The sequence below is a fragment of the Xenopus laevis genome, chromosome 1L (genome assembly GCF_017654675.1).
Source record: "Xenopus laevis strain J_2021 chromosome 1L, Xenopus_laevis_v10.1, whole genome shotgun sequence".
Lineage (NCBI taxonomy): Eukaryota > Metazoa > Chordata > Amphibia > Anura > Pipidae > Xenopus > Xenopus laevis.
Genome location: NC_054371.1, coordinates 116,584,894 through 116,605,599, shown reverse-complemented (window position 1 = coordinate 116,605,599; position 20,706 = coordinate 116,584,894). Strand labels below are relative to the sequence as shown.

General features: G+C 36.5%; 1 protein-coding gene across 5 annotated transcripts in view; it reads right to left on the bottom strand.

The window, feature by feature from the left end:
- Nucleotides 1–289: 289 nt before the first annotated feature.
- The window catches only part of crtc1.L (CREB regulated transcription coactivator 1 L homeolog), a 71,806-nt gene continuing 51,389 nt past the window's right edge, over nucleotides 290–20,706 (bottom strand). For 3 of the 5 annotated variants that reach the window (XM_018256291.2, XM_018256298.2, XM_018256290.2), the window contains 4 exons: nucleotides 14,782–14,883; nucleotides 8,820–8,903; nucleotides 6,739–6,919; nucleotides 290–3,159 (listed from right to left, as the gene is read on the bottom strand). In XM_018256291.2, the coding sequence (XP_018111780.1) occupies nucleotides 2,948–3,159; nucleotides 6,739–6,919; nucleotides 8,820–8,903; nucleotides 14,782–14,883 (579 nt within the window). In that variant the 3' untranslated portion in view covers nucleotides 290–2,947. The remainder of the gene's footprint in view (nucleotides 3,160–6,738; nucleotides 6,920–8,819; nucleotides 8,904–14,781; nucleotides 14,884–20,706) is intronic. The other 2 variants (XM_018256304.2, XM_018256294.2) reach the window with 1 other exon arrangement.

Genomic DNA, 20,706 nt, shown 5'->3' with positions numbered 1-20,706 from the left:
TGCCAGACTTGTGTCATGCACAGGAAATTGTGCTGTGCATCGAAGGATGAAATGCAAGGACCAGCATGGCTTAAATAAACTGCTTTTTTTTTTTTTTTTCCAAAAGAGCCCTTGTGTATTTGAATAGTGCATGCTTGATGTTTGAAACAACTGCATATTAAAAATTACAAAAATACGTAAGACAGCGGACTTTCATACTATGCAAAGATAGTGTTGTCTCACTGTAGCTTTGAACGACATGCCAGAATCCTAATTACCCACAAGGATACAGATTATGTACAATATTGTGTTTTCTTAAAGCCGAGTCACATTCGTTTATTGATTTTTTTTTTTTTCTCTGATTGGCTAGTTTTCTACATTTGTACACTGATAAGCAGGGAAATGACAATACTATCAGCAGTCTGTTTTGTTGATATTAGCTTGATACAAATAACTAATCTAATAACACACATTTATAGAAGACCAAAGAATGAGAAACTTTCAGTACTGTATTCCCTGCTCCCTTCGAAATGATTTTAGCCTACTTGTAAATACACAGCCATCAGAAGTGACTCGCTGATGGGGTACTGTACTAAGCTGGAGGCACTTGAATTGTTATTTTCCCACTATTAGCTTTATAACAACAATGCACCCAGAACCATAGCACTCGGTGCGATTTTTAAGGTAACCACTCAGAAGTGACAAAGCCTAGGAAATGTGAGGTTATATTGTCTCTCGTGGCAAAATGTAGTAAATCAAATCCATACAGAGCTTTCCTCAGTACAAAATTGGACGCAAGTGTTGAAGTTAAGGTCATAGATCTTCAGGGAAAGACTTTCACTTAAAACAGCAAAACTTGATTTTGCTTCTTGTGTTCTTAAAAAGATTTAACAGGTATGATTGTAATGCTTAAAAAACAGACCAAAAATCATTTAACTTTTTTACATTAAGAGTACAAATCCTATTTTGTTAACCTCAGCAAGGCAATGCTGTCTGTTTAAAACGATCTACAACTAGAATTAAATAGGCTATTTTACTTATGGAGCTAACACTATGATTATATGTTAGCTAATGTGAAAAAATGTATATTTCTTCTAATTTTCTTGTCTGAATAATAAAATTATTTATCAGAATTTACCAGAGATACAGAAGTTGTAGTACAAAATCTAGGTTAATCCTATTTCCGACTGGGGTAGACGAGCTCATGAACCAATGTTGCCCAAGCATCCAATATTATCACTTACTGGTTTAGTACAGAATATATTTATTTCTGTATAGCAGAACTATTATACATCATATAAGGGGCTTTGAGTAGCCCATATCTTGGGAAACATATCTGCAGATGTATATAAAGCTCTGTATAATAGATACTAATTCTAGGTGTGACTCACGTTTCTTTAACTTCCTGATTATATGACATCTCTTTTCTCCCCAAATACACTCTGGTTGTTCGGCAGTTTCCACCTTGCCATTAACTCCTTGCAGACCTATCAATTTAGGCTCATGCTCTGTTCCTTTAAGAAAAGGTTGTTTAATCCTGCGTGCAAACCTTAGAGGTTCCTTTTAGAAAATGATAAATGTGGGTTATAGTTAGCGTTGGGTATCTTTTGACAGTGCAGTCACCTCCGTTTATGCAGCAGTCATTGTAGCAATCAGGACAAAGTGCATCTAACCATGTAGCCTGGGAACGAATACGTGATTCACAACATTTGAAAAATACAATCACAATAAGTAACCTGTCATTGTAAAAGATTGCTATTGGTAACATTAGGCAGTTTTGGTTGTAGAAGATGGAATACATTTACATTTCTTCAGTAAAGGTAAGCAACTATAACGGTAAAATCAGCTGTTACATTTCAGGTGTTAATGCTCTTGCTTTGCATCTACAGCTGCCAATAAAACATACAACTGCATGCATTATCATATTTAACTTATACATCAGAAACAAACCATTTCATTTGTAACAGTGTAATGCATAGGAAGGAACCCATAGTTTCTAGTAGTAAGGGTGCATTTTATGAATAATCTGGTTGGCAAGATTACAAATTCATCCCCCTTTTTGTTTTATCTATGTATTTTTTTATGAAGCATTAGAACGTATCCCAAGTTTAACAACAACTTTCACAAATACTATGAAAACATGACTGCTTAAGAAGATTGTTGTTAGCCCTTCTGACTTTAAATGGGGTAATTCACAAGCTGGGCAACAAACTAGAAAACCATCCTTTGTAGAAGAACACAAAGTTTAATAGCTGGACTACTGTTTGATTAGCTGCTTATGATTTCCTATGAAAACTATTTCAATTGGCTCCTTCACTAACCGTGCAATTCTGTGTGCTGAAGCAGCCTCTATTTCTTTAGCAAATCAGACAATTCAGACAATGTGTAAAGTGTCTTCTATTCAGAAGGATGGATGTTTTTAGTCTAAATAATTAACAATATTTGTCAAGCATTCCCATGGCAGGCAAATTCCCTATGTCAGCTACAGTCAGAAACAAAGCTGTCTGGAAAAACCACAATTTTAATATCCAAAAAGTATAGCAATTCCTCATTAGATTTTGGCCTGCTTGTCCTTCTCAAGAGGTGAAATGCTATACACAGCATATGCTGATACAGGCTTTAGTAAGGCCAACAACTGTCTAGTAATCAGAGGATCCAATCTGTTTTCCTGCACCAGATTTAAACACTGAGTGTAAGCACTAAAAATAAAAAGTTAACTCAATGTCAGAACTTTGGTGATTAATAAAGAAAAATTAGATATAATCCTTCATTGGGCTGCAATGAACGGATTACAAGAGCTAAACATGGCACACAATATGTGATTCATAGCATTGCAAGCTTAGGACAACAAGATTTTACTCATTGTACAGCATAGAGCGACACCTCTCAGTGGTTGCCTTACACAATTGAACGTTTCTGCTCAGCGGGGGTAAGGACAGCATTATATTTCCTGCATTGAATATTCAATTTACAGTCGGTCCATTCTAAAAGTATCTTCTGTTGCTGGATCTGTCAGGACCATGTCTGGATCATTAAGCATATGCAGTCCATCCAATGTCAAGGGGTCAATTTTAAGTTCATCCAGAGGAAACTGTGAATCAGAATCAAAACTCACATCTCCAACACCTGCCAGTGTACTAGTAAGTTCCTTTGATAAGCTTGGGGGGGATTCTCCTGTAACTATAAAAACAAATTGTGAGATTGTGAGATCAGAGGTACATCTTAAAGGGAAATAAAAGGGATAATCCCTGGTGGGTGATTATAATAGCTTACCTGAAACCTGGGGCCAGTGTTTCTGGTTGCTAAAAGCAGCACCAGCCAGGGTACCACTCTAGAAGCACCATATCGCCATCTTCTTCCACTTCATGGATCTGTATGGCTCCAACACTGGTGCGCATGTGCAGTTATTAAAAGTCAAAAGCTGGCTTAATAGTCTACAGCATATGTGCACCTGTCCTGGTATGATAAAGAGGTCCCACGAAGAGGAAGAAGATGGTGACGCAGCACTCCTATAGCGGGACCCCTAAGAGTATGATCAATACAGCCAATTGTGTACAAATCTTAAATAAAAAGCAGATTTAAGAATGTGAGCTTTATTTTTACTCACTGTGTATGAAAATCCCATATATTGTGATGCATTTCATTCTTATCACTATGGGAATAGAGAATCTGCTGGCAAACAACACAGGCAAAGTCATATCTGTATCCAAAATGATTAAGTAATTTTTTCACAGTGATATTAAACTATTGTGAAAATGAAAATTTAATATAAGCTTCATCGTACTGAAATGAGATTGAGATTCTGCATAGTTTCAGAAATACTCTCGTTTATGTTCACTATTCCTTTCTCAGTATCTGTTTCTCTTCATTCTGTCTTCTTGCCCAAGATGGGTGTCAGATAAGTCATTAACAATTAGATCTTATAAGGGGCTTACATTCCTAGCAGATGAATTAGAGCTCACTCAAATAACTGATTCCAGTACAAACAAAATAACTGCCTGCATGTAGAGAGACATGATGTCTGGTGATTTTAATAGAGTGAGCTCTAATACATCTTCTATGTCTCCCTAGAAGATATATTGGATCTAACTGTCAATGATTATCGGACACCCAACTCCTGCATGAAGAGAGAATGAAGAGAAACAGATGTTGAGAGAGGAAAAGTGAAGATAAACTTGATTATTTCAGAAATAGTACAGAATTTTTAATATATTGAATTTAGAAAGTTTCTTATTTCAGTATGATGAAGCTTATATTACATTTTCACGATAGTTCCCCTTTAACTGTTCACAGAAAAAGTGACAAAATACATAAAAATAAATGTGTCCAGGTCTGAGGTATATTTTAATAGCTTGTATGCTATGAAGTAGACATATGCATTAATAAGAACCAAGTTTATTGTTTCTTATTAAAGAGCAGCCAAGTTCATGGTGCATGCAATGTGACTTCAGGTTATTAATATTAACATTTATAAGGGGACTTGGCATGGCAGCACAATTTGTTCTTGTTGTGAGTACATATTTTGGTAATAGTGTTCTACAAACATAATGCTAAAATCCTGTGCTGAAATCAGGCAAATTTACATTAACTCCCAGAACATATTAACAATCACTTCAAATAACAGCAGAGTGACGCACAGCAACTAAAGCCACAGTGGCCCCCAGAAGCTAAAGGTACAGTGATGCTCAATAATGCTTGATTTGGCATAAAAATTATTTTCTTCAGTATACAGGGGAAGGTTCTAGGGAAATATTCTGTGAAATGGGTATCAGCGTAACAGTTTTGGGACAGCTGAAAGTTATGTGTACCAGACCAGGAACTGCAGTTTATCATTCCCTGCATGCAGGAAATACTATACTATAAAGGTTTTTAAACGTAACAAGCCTTTTTAGTCCATATTGAAATCAGACAACACATATAATTTGCCTACACGATGAGTGTGATTTTCAAAAACATTGTACCTTTTAAACACGGTAGTTCATCTATAACAGTATGGACAGATCTGTGACTATCATTTTGTTTTGATGACTGCTCTTTGAGATTGTACAGGTATAGGTTATCCGGAATCCCCTTATCTAGAAAGCTCCAAATTAAAAAAGCCTGTCTCCCATTGACTCCAAATATTTTGAATTGTTTTTAAATGATTTCCATTTTCTCTGTAATAATAAAACAGTAACTTGTATTTGATCCAAACTATGGTAAGACATATTCTAATTGGAAGCAAATACAAACTATTGGGTTTATTTAATGTTTACATGATTTTCTAATAGCCTGTAGGTATAAAGTTTACAAATTATGGAAAGATCCGTTATCTGGAAAACCCTAGGTCCCAAACATTCTGGATAAAAGACCTTACCTGTATAATGGCCAGGACTATGAGAAGATTACAGAACAGGTAATGCCTATGGAGGAAACACTATTTCCTTAGGGTGGTCTAAGATTAGTGATGGTTCCCTACCAACACTAACCCTCCATCACCCAACCCAATCTGATATCAGTTACCGTATATACTCGAGTATAAACTGAGTTTTTCAGCCCCCAAAATATGCTGAAAAACTCTACCTCGGCTTATACTCGGGTCAAGCGCAAAAACGGTCGCCGGCGCCCAAGAATAGTCGCCGGCGTCCAAGAATAGTCGCCGGGGTCCAAGAATAGTCGCCGGGGTCCAAGAATAGTCTCCAAGAATATTCGCCGGCGTCCAAGAATGCTCGCTGGCATCCAAAAACGAGACAAGACACCTCCAATGGGAGCAGAAACCCTCAATTTTTTGATTGAAACTTACCAGAAGCTGCTAATACCGTCGTCTTATACTCGGGACGGCTTATACTTGAGGAAATACGGTATATATATACTCTATGAATTAACTTTAAAGAAAAGTTTTGGACCAAGAGTGGAAAAATTTTCTTTCCCCCCTCCCCAAAATGGGAAGTTTTTCTTGTTGAAGAACACTCTAAAACCCTTCTAGACACAGTTAATTACTTGTTAACAATATTCTTAGGATTAAAGCTGTTGCAATGATTTATCCTAATCCTAATTAGGTACGGATATTAACATGTACAGTGAAACCTCAATTTTACATACCCAGATTTTACGTTTTCCTGAATTTTACATGTTTTTCTGTGGTCCCACAGATATATAATCCATAATCCATTTCCATCATTTTACATTTTGCCAGATTTTACACCATTCTGTGTAGGCAGGTAAACTAGAAGTTTAAAAAGTGTAGTCTAAAATGTATTTTGAAATAAAATTCCAAAAAGAAAAAAAAATTTCGCAATCCTTTTTTTTTTTTTTTACATTTTACATGTCCAATAACAATAATAAAAAAACAATAATAGTAATTTTTTTTTAAAATGCAACCAACTTCTACAATAGTTTTTCTGCCTTGCCCTTTCTTGCCCTGAAGACTAAGACTTGGTGTGTGTGCTTTAATCATTGAAAAGTTAGCAAGGCGTGTGACCTTGCTGCATGAGATAACTGAAGTGAGGTGTCAAAAAATTAAAGAAAACACCAATCACTGTAGCTGTATAAACACCCTCCAGGAGTGATTTAAGCCTGTGGGTGCTGTAGATCTTAAATGTGTATACATCAAACATACAGATACAGTACTGATCGATACAAAAGGTAAATAGGGCCCTGCTCATTATAGTTTACAATCTAAAAGTGATTACAATTTCTAACTGAACTGCCCAGAAACCTTTATGAGTGCTATACAGAAAACTCAATAAAGGAATTACAAGAATCTAGAATAGAACTTACCTGTGAGAATGATGTTAGGTATGTTACTATGACTAGAATAATTGAGCTGCTGAGAATCTTGCAAGCTGCTGTGACTACTTGTAAGTCCCATCATGGCTGCCTGAGAGTAGTTAAGCGTTGAACAGGGGCTGTATAGGCTGTTGGAGCTAATTGCATTTTCTATCATGTTAAATTGCTCAAGCTGTGGAAAAGAGAAACAACCAATTAACATTTATGATTTTTAACATGTTTTTGAAGCTCATACATATAGGATTTATTTCTCATTAGTTTTAAATACTGACAAGCACTACCAACATTATTCCCATCTTGTTATCATCAGTCTTATTTGTAGTACAGTTCAAGACCAGAGCGTGCCTTGCATAAATCATATTAAAGGCTTGCCCTTCATTCTAATTACTAGTATATCTCATCGCTTAGATGTCAATGTCTGATCAGGTTTTAATTATTTTTTCAAGACTGTCATTTTAAATGAATGGAAATTAATGAGTGAGGTTAGGCTTCTGGAACAAGGAGATGGTGAACCAAAAATGATTCAGCATAATCTTAACCTAATACAAAAAATAAGATAGCCATACAAACATAAAAAGAGAAATTAATTTTACACTAGTCATTAGAGCAGATGTAAAAATGCAGAGAATGCCTTACAAAGCTAAGAGTGGGTCTCAGTTCTAAAACTCTTATGAAAAAGTATCATTGAAAAGTGAGTTTGCTGGAATGTTCAATAACTTTTCAGGGGGCAATGAAGGACAACAATGTCAGTTTTGATGCCAAATATTAAAGAAAAACATGTTAGGCAAACAGTCAAGAAGGTACCATGTGGCATTTGCCTTAGTGTTGGAACACTGCAAATATATTGTTCATTTTTATGACATTTTTTTCAGTGCATTAACAGTAGTCATTAATAGTATTTTAAATAACTAAAGCACACAGCTGGGTAATAAACTAGAACTGGTGAGAAGGCTGCATATTATTTGCAAGAATGTATAAATTAGTCCTAGCCCGGGTCCTAAGTTTGCCACTTTCTGTTAGGAATGTTCCAATCAGCAATGTAAGAGGATTCATCCAAATCCCAACCAGTTCATGTGAAATCTGATCATGAATTACTATCATGATCATGAATTTCCATATGCTATTTAGCAAACTGCCCAAAATGCCACTGTTGTCCTCTAAAGTCATATAGTGTTATGGGTCCTGAATCAACTTGGTCAGACACTCAGACATCAAGGATATGGTGCATCCCTCACTGTGTTTGCATAGGTTGCCTGTGTTTGCACGTCTTGCGTTTCTTTCCCAAAATCAGCCGAATATGTTCACGCCTAAGCAGACACAAGGCTCTCAATTGGCCCTAGCCTAAAAGTTATGTTTGTCTTCTGTGAGTGTGTATTTTTGTAAAAATATGCTACATTTGACAGAATTTTGTGAAAGTTAATCTATTTTCAGTAATGAGTACTTTTATAAAACAATGGTTGTGGGGCATATTTTGGAACTTACCAAAGCTTCCACAAAAAACTTACAGAATGTGTTAACTTGTGAAGATTGCTTGTTTCTCATGGGGTGGTCTTTTTTATTAATTCTGTGGAATTTTTATCTGTACAAGTTAGGAATCTCCATACAATTATGCACATTTGTTAATGGCTTGCTTGGGGGTATGGGACTTTTAAAACCTGCACATATAAGAATATGCTTACACAATTTCACATGTATGTATTTAGAGCCATATATTGTTATAGAAGTGGCATTACACAATAATACTGGAATATTTTGAAGTTAATGTTGAATGGCTTCTTACTGGTCTTGCGATAAGATGTAAAATAAATTTAGACTGCTATAACATCTATGGACACATGTTGGTAAAGGAACAGGCATATAGCCAAGAAAGGTAAAATCAGTAAGAAAACTAAGAGATTATTAAAAAGGACTGTGATATTATGGACCTTGCTGAATGACGCATTATCCCATAATAGCTCCCATACCTATATTAACCAAATTTGAAACAGTTGTGTGACACAACTAAAGGAAACATTGAGTAAGTACTTGTACACTATTTGTGGAATTTTCTGATCAGTGTTTAAGTTCATCACCTGGTGAGATAGGGCATTCGTTTGCCGTGCAGTCATCTGCTGGTCATAATAGGAATCTCCAAATACACTCCCTAGGATTGAATGCTAGAAACAAAAGAAAAGTTTAGAATGCTTTTATCTCATGACCTGAGAGTGCCATGTGACTTTTACGACCATGCTAAACCTCCTAAATGTTCCACAGTTAGTCACTGGTTTTAATCTGAGCTTTATCAACCACTCTATTTTGAAATATTAGTATACAACAGTGCTGTCCATCTGCCTAGATCTGGAGGTTTATTTGTATAAATTGTAGTAATGCTAGAAGTTAACACGTTTATCATTGCAGAATAAACCAGTTTGGTAAGAAACCACTAGAAAAATGTTCTTGTTTCATGGAATACACTAGATGCTGAAGTTCCCCTACCAAGTTTTAACATTTTTCAATGCCAAGCAAGTAGGACCCAATTTCAAGTCAGTCCTACATTCTTGGTTTCAAAAAAATGACCTACTCCTCAATTCAATATTGACTTTAATGTTTTAAGTGAAGACAGGCTGCTTCAAAATACAATTCACTAAGTTGATCTTTTCAACAGGTCTGTTTACTATACTAAAAGCAAAAGCACAACAAAAAAATGACATAATACACAGAGGCTACAGTTTTATAAATACATATTTTACTTACAAACATGGAATTGTGAATTAACTAGCTGTTCATGGCATTTACAACACGAAACTTAGACAATATGTTTTGGTACAGGCAGAATAATCAGTCATAAAATTAGGATGTATTACTTAAATTTGGGGTGCGAGGTTTTTTTTGTTTTTTTTCAAAAAATGCAAATCAGAAACATCCACAAAAAATGCATATTTGGTATTCACATGCGGAGAATATGTTGTGTTGTGTCATGTCAATAAAACAATATTTTTTCAGGATTATATTTCTGATATTTTTATGTATTTTGAGACATGTATCTTGATGAAGTGGACTTACACCTTCATAAAGGCATGTTCTCGGAAGGAAAAAAAACACAACATGGTTTTCCTAGTTAAACTAAAAATTGTCCTAGAAAAAGTTAAAACAGCAAAAAATTTTGAAAATGTATTCGGCCATTTGCACAGAAAATATTTTTGTAGAAAATCAGTTGAAGCTCAAAGGTTTAAAACAAAGGCAGGGTAGTTGCTGACTACAAACCGGTTGGTAGGGGCTCATCAGTGTAGTTCAGGGTCTTCTGATCAGTATATTTATAGCAAGAAGACCCACTATTGATGTGTTTGCAAAACAGTAGGGTTGCTAGGAAGAAATTAAATTTTCACTTCAAAGTTGACTTTCTCATGAACTACAGTACAATGAGTAGCAGCATACAGCGACTGTCAGTATTTTAAATTGCACACACATTTGCATTTGTGCGGTCTGCTCTATTTTATTACCTCTCCCGGCATTCATTTCTTACCTTTCCTCTTTGCTCTCTATAATCCAGTGATCCCCAACCAGTAGCTCGTGAGCAACATGTTGCTGACCAACCTCTTGGATGTTGTTCACAGTGGTGCTTATTTTTGAATTCCTGGCTTGGAGGCAAGTTTTGGTTGTATAAAAACGAGGTGCATTGCAAAACAGAGCCTCAATGTAGGTTGACACTCCACACAGGGGCTACTAAATGGCCAATCACAGCACTTATTTGGCACCCCAAGAACATTTTTCATGCTTGTGTTGCTTCCAAACTCCTTTTACATCTGAATGTTGCTCACAGGTTCAAAAGGTTGGGGATCCCTGCTATAATCCATGTTCTTTTGTTTCCTTCTCTACTGCAATTCAATGTTGTCCCAAATTGTTATGCTCTCCAGTTTTATCTCCATTCACTTCTGATTTCCCCTTCCCCCCTCATTCCCATTTTTCTCTTATCATTCTCCATTTTTCCTATGTCATTCATCATATGTCCTTCATCATATGCCCTTTCCTTTTACTGTGCCCTATGCATTTTTAACCTATGCAGTACTGCATTCTTTCCCCTTAAATTCTGCATCTCTTCTTGGCTTTCTTTTCTGAGTTTTGTCAAATTGATCTCCATTTCCTGTATGTTCTGCTGTATCCTCTTCATCTTCTGATCACTGCTGTTAAAAATCTCCCATTTGTTGACAATGTTCCGCTTCTTTCCAACTATATACAAAATGTCAGATATCCGGATATCTGATCAGAGAGTTGAGCAAAGCAGGAACTGGATATGAGTGACAGGAGTTTAAATCTCCCATCAGTTACTTAGTCAATGCTAGTGTAGCACAGCACAGTTCCCAACAAAATAAATACTCATTTTGTTTAAACTAATGACCAAGGCTAGTGGGCTCTAATAGAAAAGCTAAGGGGGTTATTTATCAATGGTCGAGTTGTGTTTTCAAAAAAATTCGAGTTATTCAAGGGTAGTTTTCAGTCAAAAACTGGAAGTACCACAAATCTGAATATACTCCAGCTAAAACTTGTCGAGATCATGCAGAATTCAATGGCAGAGGTCCTTTCAACCCCTTGAAGAATTTAATAGCCTTCTTGATGTTCAGGTTTTTTTCTGTGGGTTTCGCTCAAAAACTCTACTACTTTGAGCATTTTGAGTTGAAAATTGAATTAATTAAATTTTTTGTCTTTTTTACCCTGAATTCAGCGATTCAGGTTTTTTCTTGAATTAGAAAACATTTAAGTTGTGAGTTCATAGCGGTATAAAATACTCTAAAATTAAACCTTTGATAAATAACCCCCTAAATAAAATATACCTTATGAATTGTTATAAAGGTTGATTTTACAGTTCTTTAAAAGTCGAATGAACTCACAAATTGAGTTTTCGGTGAAAAAAAAAAAAAACTCAAATCGAATTCAACCTATTTCCAGGGTCGGGATATAAGTAGTCTTGGAAACTTAGACTTTATTTTTTAACCTGAAAATTCGATTTTTGACTAAAAATATAACCCTGAAAACTTAAATTTTCGTGGAAAACACAACCCCTTAATACATCCCCTTATTGTTAGTAGCTAGACTATAGATAATTTAAATATTTCTGAGCATGACATTTTCAAATTTTAAATTATACATCTTTCCTTTTTGATTGTCTCAATTCTATCTAGTTGCTTAAGTAATCGATCCTGGCAACCACAAACTAGACAGCTTGACAAGCCAAAACGGAGTATCACAGGGTCTGCTTTTATTTTTAACATCATGATCTGAATAAACTTTTATTTGATTTTATGATCTTTTTACCTTAAACCCTAAGCAAGATAAAGTTAGTTTTCCCATGTACAGGTAACATACACTTTAATACAATGCTCCTTAATTTAAAAATCCCAATCTTTTGTGACTACGGTCACTTTTCAATCGTTTTAAAGTGTGATTCTCATGCCCAGGTCTCTGACATTGGCATGTGTTATGCAGTGCCCTGTGTGTCAACAAATGTAAATAGCTAGCACCCTAAAAAACACACATAAATCCATAAATTAGTACATTCTGAGAAACGATGTATCATAATATGGTTTTATAGGTTTCAAGCCATTAGTGAAATCAAGTCATTGCTTCGTTTGAAGGTCATGGTCATATTGGGGGAGTTATGCGGAAGACGAAACAATGGTTGTCATTTCCCATAAAAAGCAAAAGCTGTTTCTTCCGCAATAAAACTATAATTAGATTTATATAACAGTTCAATAGCAATGCAACACTATAAGCACAGGATGAAAATACAACAGAACACAAGAAACAACAAATTCACATTTAGGTGGAAAAACACATACAGTTCACTATTGTTCTAGACCATGAATAAGAAGATTTGTTGCTTCAGAGAGCTAAGATATTATCAGTTCACAAAATCAATTAAACACAAGTAAAATTCTACAAATTACAAGCAATCCAAACACTGTATAACAGGAGAATACATTAGAGGGAAACACAAAGAGATCCCTTTGCAATTAGCACTTAAACAATAAGCAATATTATATTATTATTCACTATAATAATTAGCAAAGCCGAGTGTTGTCTAGCTTTATTACAGAACAAACTCAAAAACATAATTTATGGTGCTGCCATTCTGGTAGACATATTCTACAATGTATGGCAGTGAAAGAGTTATCATTCTAAGTCCTTTGGCTCACAGGGAGAACTCTCCAAGATAAAGGTACAAGAGCTGGCGTAGTTATGGCACACACAAGGGACTGAAACCTCTTTTTTCACAATATAATCTGACGTGTGTGCTGTAACCATGCAAAATCTTTTGTTTTCACTATAAGAATAGCTGGCTTCTTTAAGTTGTCCAAAGTAAATTTTTTAATACTTCAGTCACGTCACATTACCATAATTAACATTACCATCAAACAGTGTGTCTATTTGTTTTCCTTTAAAAGGGCATTGCAGAGTAATGGCTTAGGGTGGTGGCAGACAGGGAGATTAGTTGCCCAGCGACAAATCTTCTTTCCTGCAGGCGACTAATCTCCCCAAATGCCTTCCCGCCGGCAAGAATATGAATCGCCGGTGGGATGGCATATGAATCGCTTTGAATTTTCGAAGTCGCCTCACAAGGAAGGCATTTAGCTTTGTTTAAACTAAAGCAGTTCGTAGATTCCCAGATCTGGATGGCTACTGCATGACCATCTGGATACTCTGATGAACCACTTCCCAACACACTTCAGGATCACAGTGTTACGTAAAGCCTCTCTCGCCTTGTTACGTAAAGCCTCTCTCGCCTTGTTCTATTGTTAAGTGATGGATTGCAGAGGGACTTCAAGTCCCAGCATCCATCACTATACATTGGAGAGAAGCCTACAAAACAATACAGAATTAAATAGCACCATATGATGATAAAAAATATATATGAAATGCTTATCATGGTGACTATCCCTTCATTTGAGGAAAACGAATATGAACCTCAGCTCTTTCTAAGCAACTTTCTAAATGTAATTGGTTAAAACTTTCGTACCATTTCTCATAATCCATTTCTCCCATAATCAAGTTCCATCACTATACATTGGAACAAGGTGAGAGAATGGTTGCACAACACTTTGAGCAGCGGTAGTCAAGAAATGGTTCCTGTGAGCAGATACAGACTATCATAGTTTCCTTCTAACCACTAGAATCAGGTATATCTGTGTTTTAAAATAAAAAAAAACAATGTATGATTATTTTTGGAAGTTCAGATACTGTTTCAACCTTTTTAACATTAAGGGGCAGATTTATCAAGGGTCGAAGTGAATTTGAGGGAATTTTCAAAGTAAAAAAATTCGAAATTCTATGTAATTTTTTGGATACTTCGACCATCAAATAGGCTACTACGACTTTGATTTGAAGTAAAAATACTTCGATATTCGATTATTATAATAATAATAATACTCTCTTTAAAAAGCTTTGACTTCAATACTTCGCCAAATTAAACCTGCCGATATTCGAAGTCGAAGTATTCCAATTCGATGGTTGAAATTTCGAAGCTTTTTCTACTTCGAAATTTGACCCTTGATAAATCTGCCGCTAACAGCCCCAAAAAGGAAGGGAGGAGAGATATTATCCGACATCTGGAAAAAAAAAAATTAAAAAAATGTGCCTTTTTTTTATAGAGTTGACGCTACTGAACTGTGCTCTAAAATTCAGGTTGCGGCATCGTCAAGCTTTGCTGTAAATTATTTATTGAAAGCACAGATATAATGTACAACTTTCATCTTCCAAAGTCTTAGATCTTTTTTTTTTTTTTTAGAAATACGATACAAATCATCCACAAATTATCTATTAAACTTGCCAAACTCTTTGAAGACAATCTGAAGAGCATTCCCAAAGGATTGCTTGAAAACCAACAAAGTATCACGCTGACTACAGTCATCTTTTACAAGACCCACAACGCTAATTATGATACTATGCAACATGATGGGACATTAGAGATCACGAAGCACACAACAGATACAGTGATAGACCATGGGGCAAACATGAGAAGACTGGAAGCCTACAACAAAACCAAGGCACAGATTCCCTTACTTGAGGGGAGTTGCCTGGAGAGAAGCCTTGATTGGAGACAGGAGAAGTGGGAGACTGGATGGCTGGGGATCCAGCATTACTGCGGTACTGCTGGAGAGAAGCCTACAGAACAATACAGAATTAAACACCATCGTATGATGATAAAAAATATATATGCAGTGCTTATCATGGGGACTATCCTTTCTTGAGGAAAACTATTATGAAACTCAGCTCTTGGAAACTTTTTAGTACCATTTCTCATAATGGTACCTTTCTACCATAATCAAGTTAATCTTCAGCATCCTCCTCTAAGCAATCTGTCTGTCTACATGTAGGAATTGTAATTAAATTGACAGTGCTAATACATCATTGTGTGTGTGCTCCCTTTGCCTAGGCAATGTTGTAGAAATAACTGTCTATTAGCAAGCTGTCAATGAATATCTGCCTCTGACTCCTGCATGAAGAGAGATCGCTGAGGGGAATACTAAACAGTAACTTGATTATTTTAGATGTGGCACAGAATTTTGATTCACTATATTTAGAACGTTTCTTATTTCCATGAAATTGTTATTTTAAATTTTCATTGTCACATGCAAGTTATGCATGTAACTAAATCATCATTTAGATAGTGTCATCGACATTGTGACTTTGCTGAATATCCATAACAAAGCATATACAAATAAGCTTACCTTCATATGGGTAGCATACAGAATATTAGAGAGAACAAAAGCATTGAATACATAGGAAAGGTCTAGAACAGATCACAATTCTCTGGCTAAAAAAACACCACCTTACAATCACAGGTGAGCCTAAAATAAATCAAAACCTCCCAAAAATGATGAAAGAAGTTCTGAGACCTTGTTCAAATTGAGTCTGTATCTAAACACATAAAAATTACATTTAAAGGAAACAAACTCCCCGAGGGTTTTTAACATGGGGCCCCTCCCTACCCAATCTTTTACCATATTATCCAGGCTCCGGAAAGGAGCTGCCGTTCTACCTTGCATAAGCATCAGGTAAAATGTGACCGTCATATATGGCAGCTGCTAACCCTGCTGCCCAGGTCTGCATTTCATGCACAGGCGGTGGGTGGGAACAGGGGTTCCTTTCAGGAGATAGCATGGTGCAGCCTGGGTGGTCTGTGGTTAAAAAGCCTTGGGAGAAGATGTTACCATTTAACACATTTAAAGTACCGGTAGATTCTAAATTACCTGTGTATCTCAAATGTATGTTCCCAGGAGAGTGCTATTAACGGTTACTAATATAAGCATACACCCAATCTGTAGGTTATGCTTAAAGGAACAGTAACACAAATTTTGTTTTTAGAAATTATTTTTGTTTCAATCCCCTCCAGTAATGGGTCTGTGGTACCAACACTAACACTGATCAACATGGGGCCCTGAAGTAACCATGCCTGAAAACTTCACTTTTTACGCAATTTTGAGTTTTGGTTTATTTTGATTTTGATTAACAAGGATGTCTTATTGAAATACTGGGGTGTTTATTGAGAGCTATGTTATGTACAGTTAGGGTTGCCACCTGGCCAGTAACAATGATGGTTGATACCAATGTTATTAATAGGGGAAAAAGATCAATATTTAGGAAGGCCGATATTTTTTTCCAGAAAAGGTGGCAACCCTATATATAGTCTGAACCCTGAAATCTGTATAGGCTGGAAATTGGAACGTACCCCATTACACTATGTCCTGATGTATATCCAGGTATGGGATCTGTTATCCAGGATACTCGGGACCTGGGGCTTTCCGGATAACGGATCTTTCCATTATTTGGATCTTCATAACTTAAGTCTACTAGTAAATCATTACAATATAGCAATACAACACTATCTATCTATCTATCTATCTATATATATATATATATATATATATATATATATATATATATATATATATATATATTTGTAAAATGACAGAACTTTCTTGGTTTCAAACCTTGGAGAACGTTAAAGATGATATCTGCTTAATTTGGAGCATGAACTCATTCCATTCCAAGAAGACCCATTGTGTTAGTCAATCACGTAAGCTCAGTTTAACTGAGTAATGGCCTCAGTAATGTTCTCTCCAAGCCGTTTGCTTGTGCACACAAACATGTCCAGCACACACAGAAAACTATGGTGCATAGTTTAGTTACAATTCAGAGGCACCCACCTGTCTGTGCAAACAGATTTTTAAACCTGTGATAAAAAGATAATTTTTCTCATGCAGTTAAACATTAATTAGAAGGAACGCTGGCCAACAGCTGTACTGTCTGTATTAAGTCCTCTGCGAGCAAAGCTATACAGAGAAGCTGCACTATGCAAATACCTTGTTTTTCAGGCTCCCAATTTTTTGGAACGATACAGATGGGCTTAAAGTAAATTGGCCATATCTATGCCCTTCGTGAATACCTTGCATGTCTATCAACTTTATTTTTCTTTACTGACTATTTACATTTTCACACTGGAATTTAAACTTGAAATGTCAATTTTGATGTAATTTGCTAAGGTAAGCTTAATTTAAAAGGAGCCGGCACACCAGATTTCAAGATGTGCAGAAGGATGGGCCAGACAGATATTTATGAGAATATTTTAAATCAGCACATAAACTTAAAAATGTGCCATCATCAAAAAGACAATCAGCAGCTTTCCTACATTTTTGCCAAAACAAGACAATGAATTAGATAGTTGAACGTAGTTGTATATCGCCCAGTCTATAAATAATTATAAATATATGGAGACATATCCTAAGACTAAAGAACATTGCCCCAAAATATTTTTATTTTAAATTGAGGCAGTATTGAAAAAATATCTACAACCCTCCCAAACGATTTTACCCACCTTCACAGAATTCTTATCTACACTGACAAGACTTTCACTATCTAAGGGTAGGGGCACACTGTGCAATTTGGGGAGATTTAGTAGACTGGCGACTAATCGCCTTGTCTTTGCGGCGACCAATCTCCCTGAACGCCTTCCCTCTCTCTTGCACTGGCTAAATTTAAAACTTTGAGGCAACTTCGGGTGACTTCGGAAAATGAATCGTCGCGTGTGCTTTAGCGCAGGGGATTTCTCATTTTAGCCAGCGCAAGAGAGAGGGAAGGCATTCGGGGAGATTGGTTGCGGCAAAGACGAGGCGATTAGTCGCTAGGCGACTAAATCTCCCCGAATCGCCCAGTGTGCCCTACCCTAAGGATGCACCAAACACTGCTTTTCAGGGTTGAGCCAAATCCTAGGGTATGGATTCGGCCATGAATCAACAAATTTAGAAAAGATAAAATATCGGCCCATCTCAAGTTATAAAAAGGAAAAAATACACATATTGCTTTGTCCTTTCTTCAGCATGGTAAAGTCCTGATAATTTAGTCAGCCACAATGTCTTCAGTGGAAGTCTAAGAATACCTGAACTTCCCACAAAAGTTAATCAGGGAACAAGTTAGAGAGCTACAAAGGAGGAAGCAGTTGAAGGGGTTTTTCACCTTTGCATTAACTTTTGGTATGAGGTAGAGAGTGATATTCTAAGACAATTTGCAATTGGTTTTCATCCTGTATTATTAGTAGGGATGCACTGAATCCACTATTTGGGCGAACTCCCAAATCCTTTGTAATAGATTAGTCCGAATACCGAACCAAATCCAAATTTGCATATGCAAATTAGGGATGGGAAAACCATTTTTTACTTCCTTGTTTTGTGACAAAAAGTCATGCGATTTCCCTCCTCACCCGTAACTTGCAAATGCAAATTAGGATTTGGATTCAGTTCAGCCAGGCAGAAGGATTTGGCAGAATCCTGGCCGAATCCCAAACCAAATCTTAGATTTGGTGAATCCCTATTTATTAGTGGTTTTTGGGTTAGACTAGAAAGATGAGTAATAAAAAGTAACAATAACAATACACGTGTAGCCTTACAGTGCATATGTTTTTAGATGGGGTCAGTGACCCCCATCCGGAAGCTGGAAAGAGTCCGGAAGAAAAAGGAAATTAATAAAGAAACCAAAAAAAAAAAAAAATACTGAAGACCAACTGAAAAGTTGCTTAGAATTGGCCTCTCTATAACATACCACCCCTTTAAGTTAGACGTCCATTTACTCCAGCCTTTATAGACTATATTTTTGGCTAACTATATTGAAAACATTTTTTATTTTGCACATCATATCTATTTCCCCAGTTTTACAATTACACGGAACAGTCCCTACAGTGCTTGCTACTAGTGTATATGTCTGTTTGCATAGGTGCATGGACTAGAAGGTCAGATCACTTTAGGGACATTCAAGAGATTTTCACAGAAACGTGGGACATCCAAAACCGGTGCAATGCAAAACGGACAATGCAAAAACTGAAAATGATCCAAACAGCGCTTCTTACATTCTAGTTTTATGTTTTTAATCTTGTATACTACAATAATATTGTATATTACAATGGTTGATCTGTGGATTAGAAGTGACCTGTCCCCTATACAGCAATAACATGGCACTCTTGCAATTTGCCAGATTGGTCATGTGACATAAACTTGAAAAAATCAGTAGTCAGTATAACATTTCTTTAACCAAGAAAACTGAATTAATGCTTTATATGCAACTTACACTAGCTGAAAGTCCTTATGGTTTTGTAATAACCATAGCTTTCTAGAATTTATCCTGAAGCCTGGCTCCCTAGCAATCAGGTAGTTTGTATTCATCTTGCAGCATGTTATTCAAAGAGGTGCTTGAATCAAAACATTAGAAATTAGAATAACACAATTAAGAAACAAAGCATTTTAAATTTGAGGATGGAAGAGGATGCATATAAAAGCCTTTTCACAAGCAGAATAGTGTACATATAAATCAGCCCCATGTACACAATGGCAGATGGATTGCTCGATTGCCATTGCTGTAAGTGTCTGCAGACACCAGGAGGAATCAGGCTGTACTGGTGTTAGATACCAAGAGATAAAACAAATTCCATGGGAAAAACCACTATTGCATAGAGGACTTAAAAGGCTTAAAGCTCCCCATAGACGCAACGATTCTTCTTGCCGAACGACCAATTTTAGAGAAGTCCAACCAATCCTTAGAAATTATCGTGCTGTTAGTGGGATTCGAGCGATCGTACATCTTACGATTTTTTGGCCAAATTGATTGGCCAGGTCAAAAAATCTTTGTCGGTCCCAGTGCAATCTATCTATGTTTGCAGGGCCAAGCAGGCAGCTCCCCTTTGTTTTCCTGGCAAATTGGTCTTTTTAGTTGATGGTCAATTTGTACGATTGTACGATCGTTTCGATATAATCGTGGTCTCACGATGAGGATCGGATCTTTTAAAAATCTCAACATCTATGGCCAGCTTAAATAGCAAAGATATGCTGAGCAGCAGGCCCGGACTGGCAATCTGTGGGTTCTGGCAAATGCCAGAGGGGCTGCTATAAGGTGCCATAGAAAGTCAGTATTTAGTGGGCTGGTGGGGGCTTATTGGGCCTCTGTGTACCTGAAATGCCAGGGCCTATTTTAATTCTCAGTCCGGACCTGCTGAGCAGTTTAAAATGAGTGCTCTGCAGAAACCCAGCAAATTAATTAAAGGGGCAGTATACATATTGTTTTCTTCAGTTCAATATATAAAAATAAACTCATTGGAATTGAAAGGGCCATAATTCCATTATTTAAATATTTCCACTTTTTTAAAGGGGGAGTATAACCACCATGTGAAATGCGTGCAGTGAACAAGGTTTGTGCTAAACATACTTTTTGCCTATGAAGGAAAACCTATGTTTTTTTTATTTCTTGAGCTAAACAGGGAAATGGAGGCTACTCTATGGGGCAAATTCGCTAAGCGCTGAAAATGCGCTAGCGACGCCTTCGCCAGGCAAAGTTTCGCCAGGGCGCTGCTAATTCACTAAAATCCGAAGTTGTGCTCAGGGGGGTGAAAGGTAGCGAAGTTGCGCTACCGTTAATTCGTCAAGCAAAGCGAAGTTACGATAT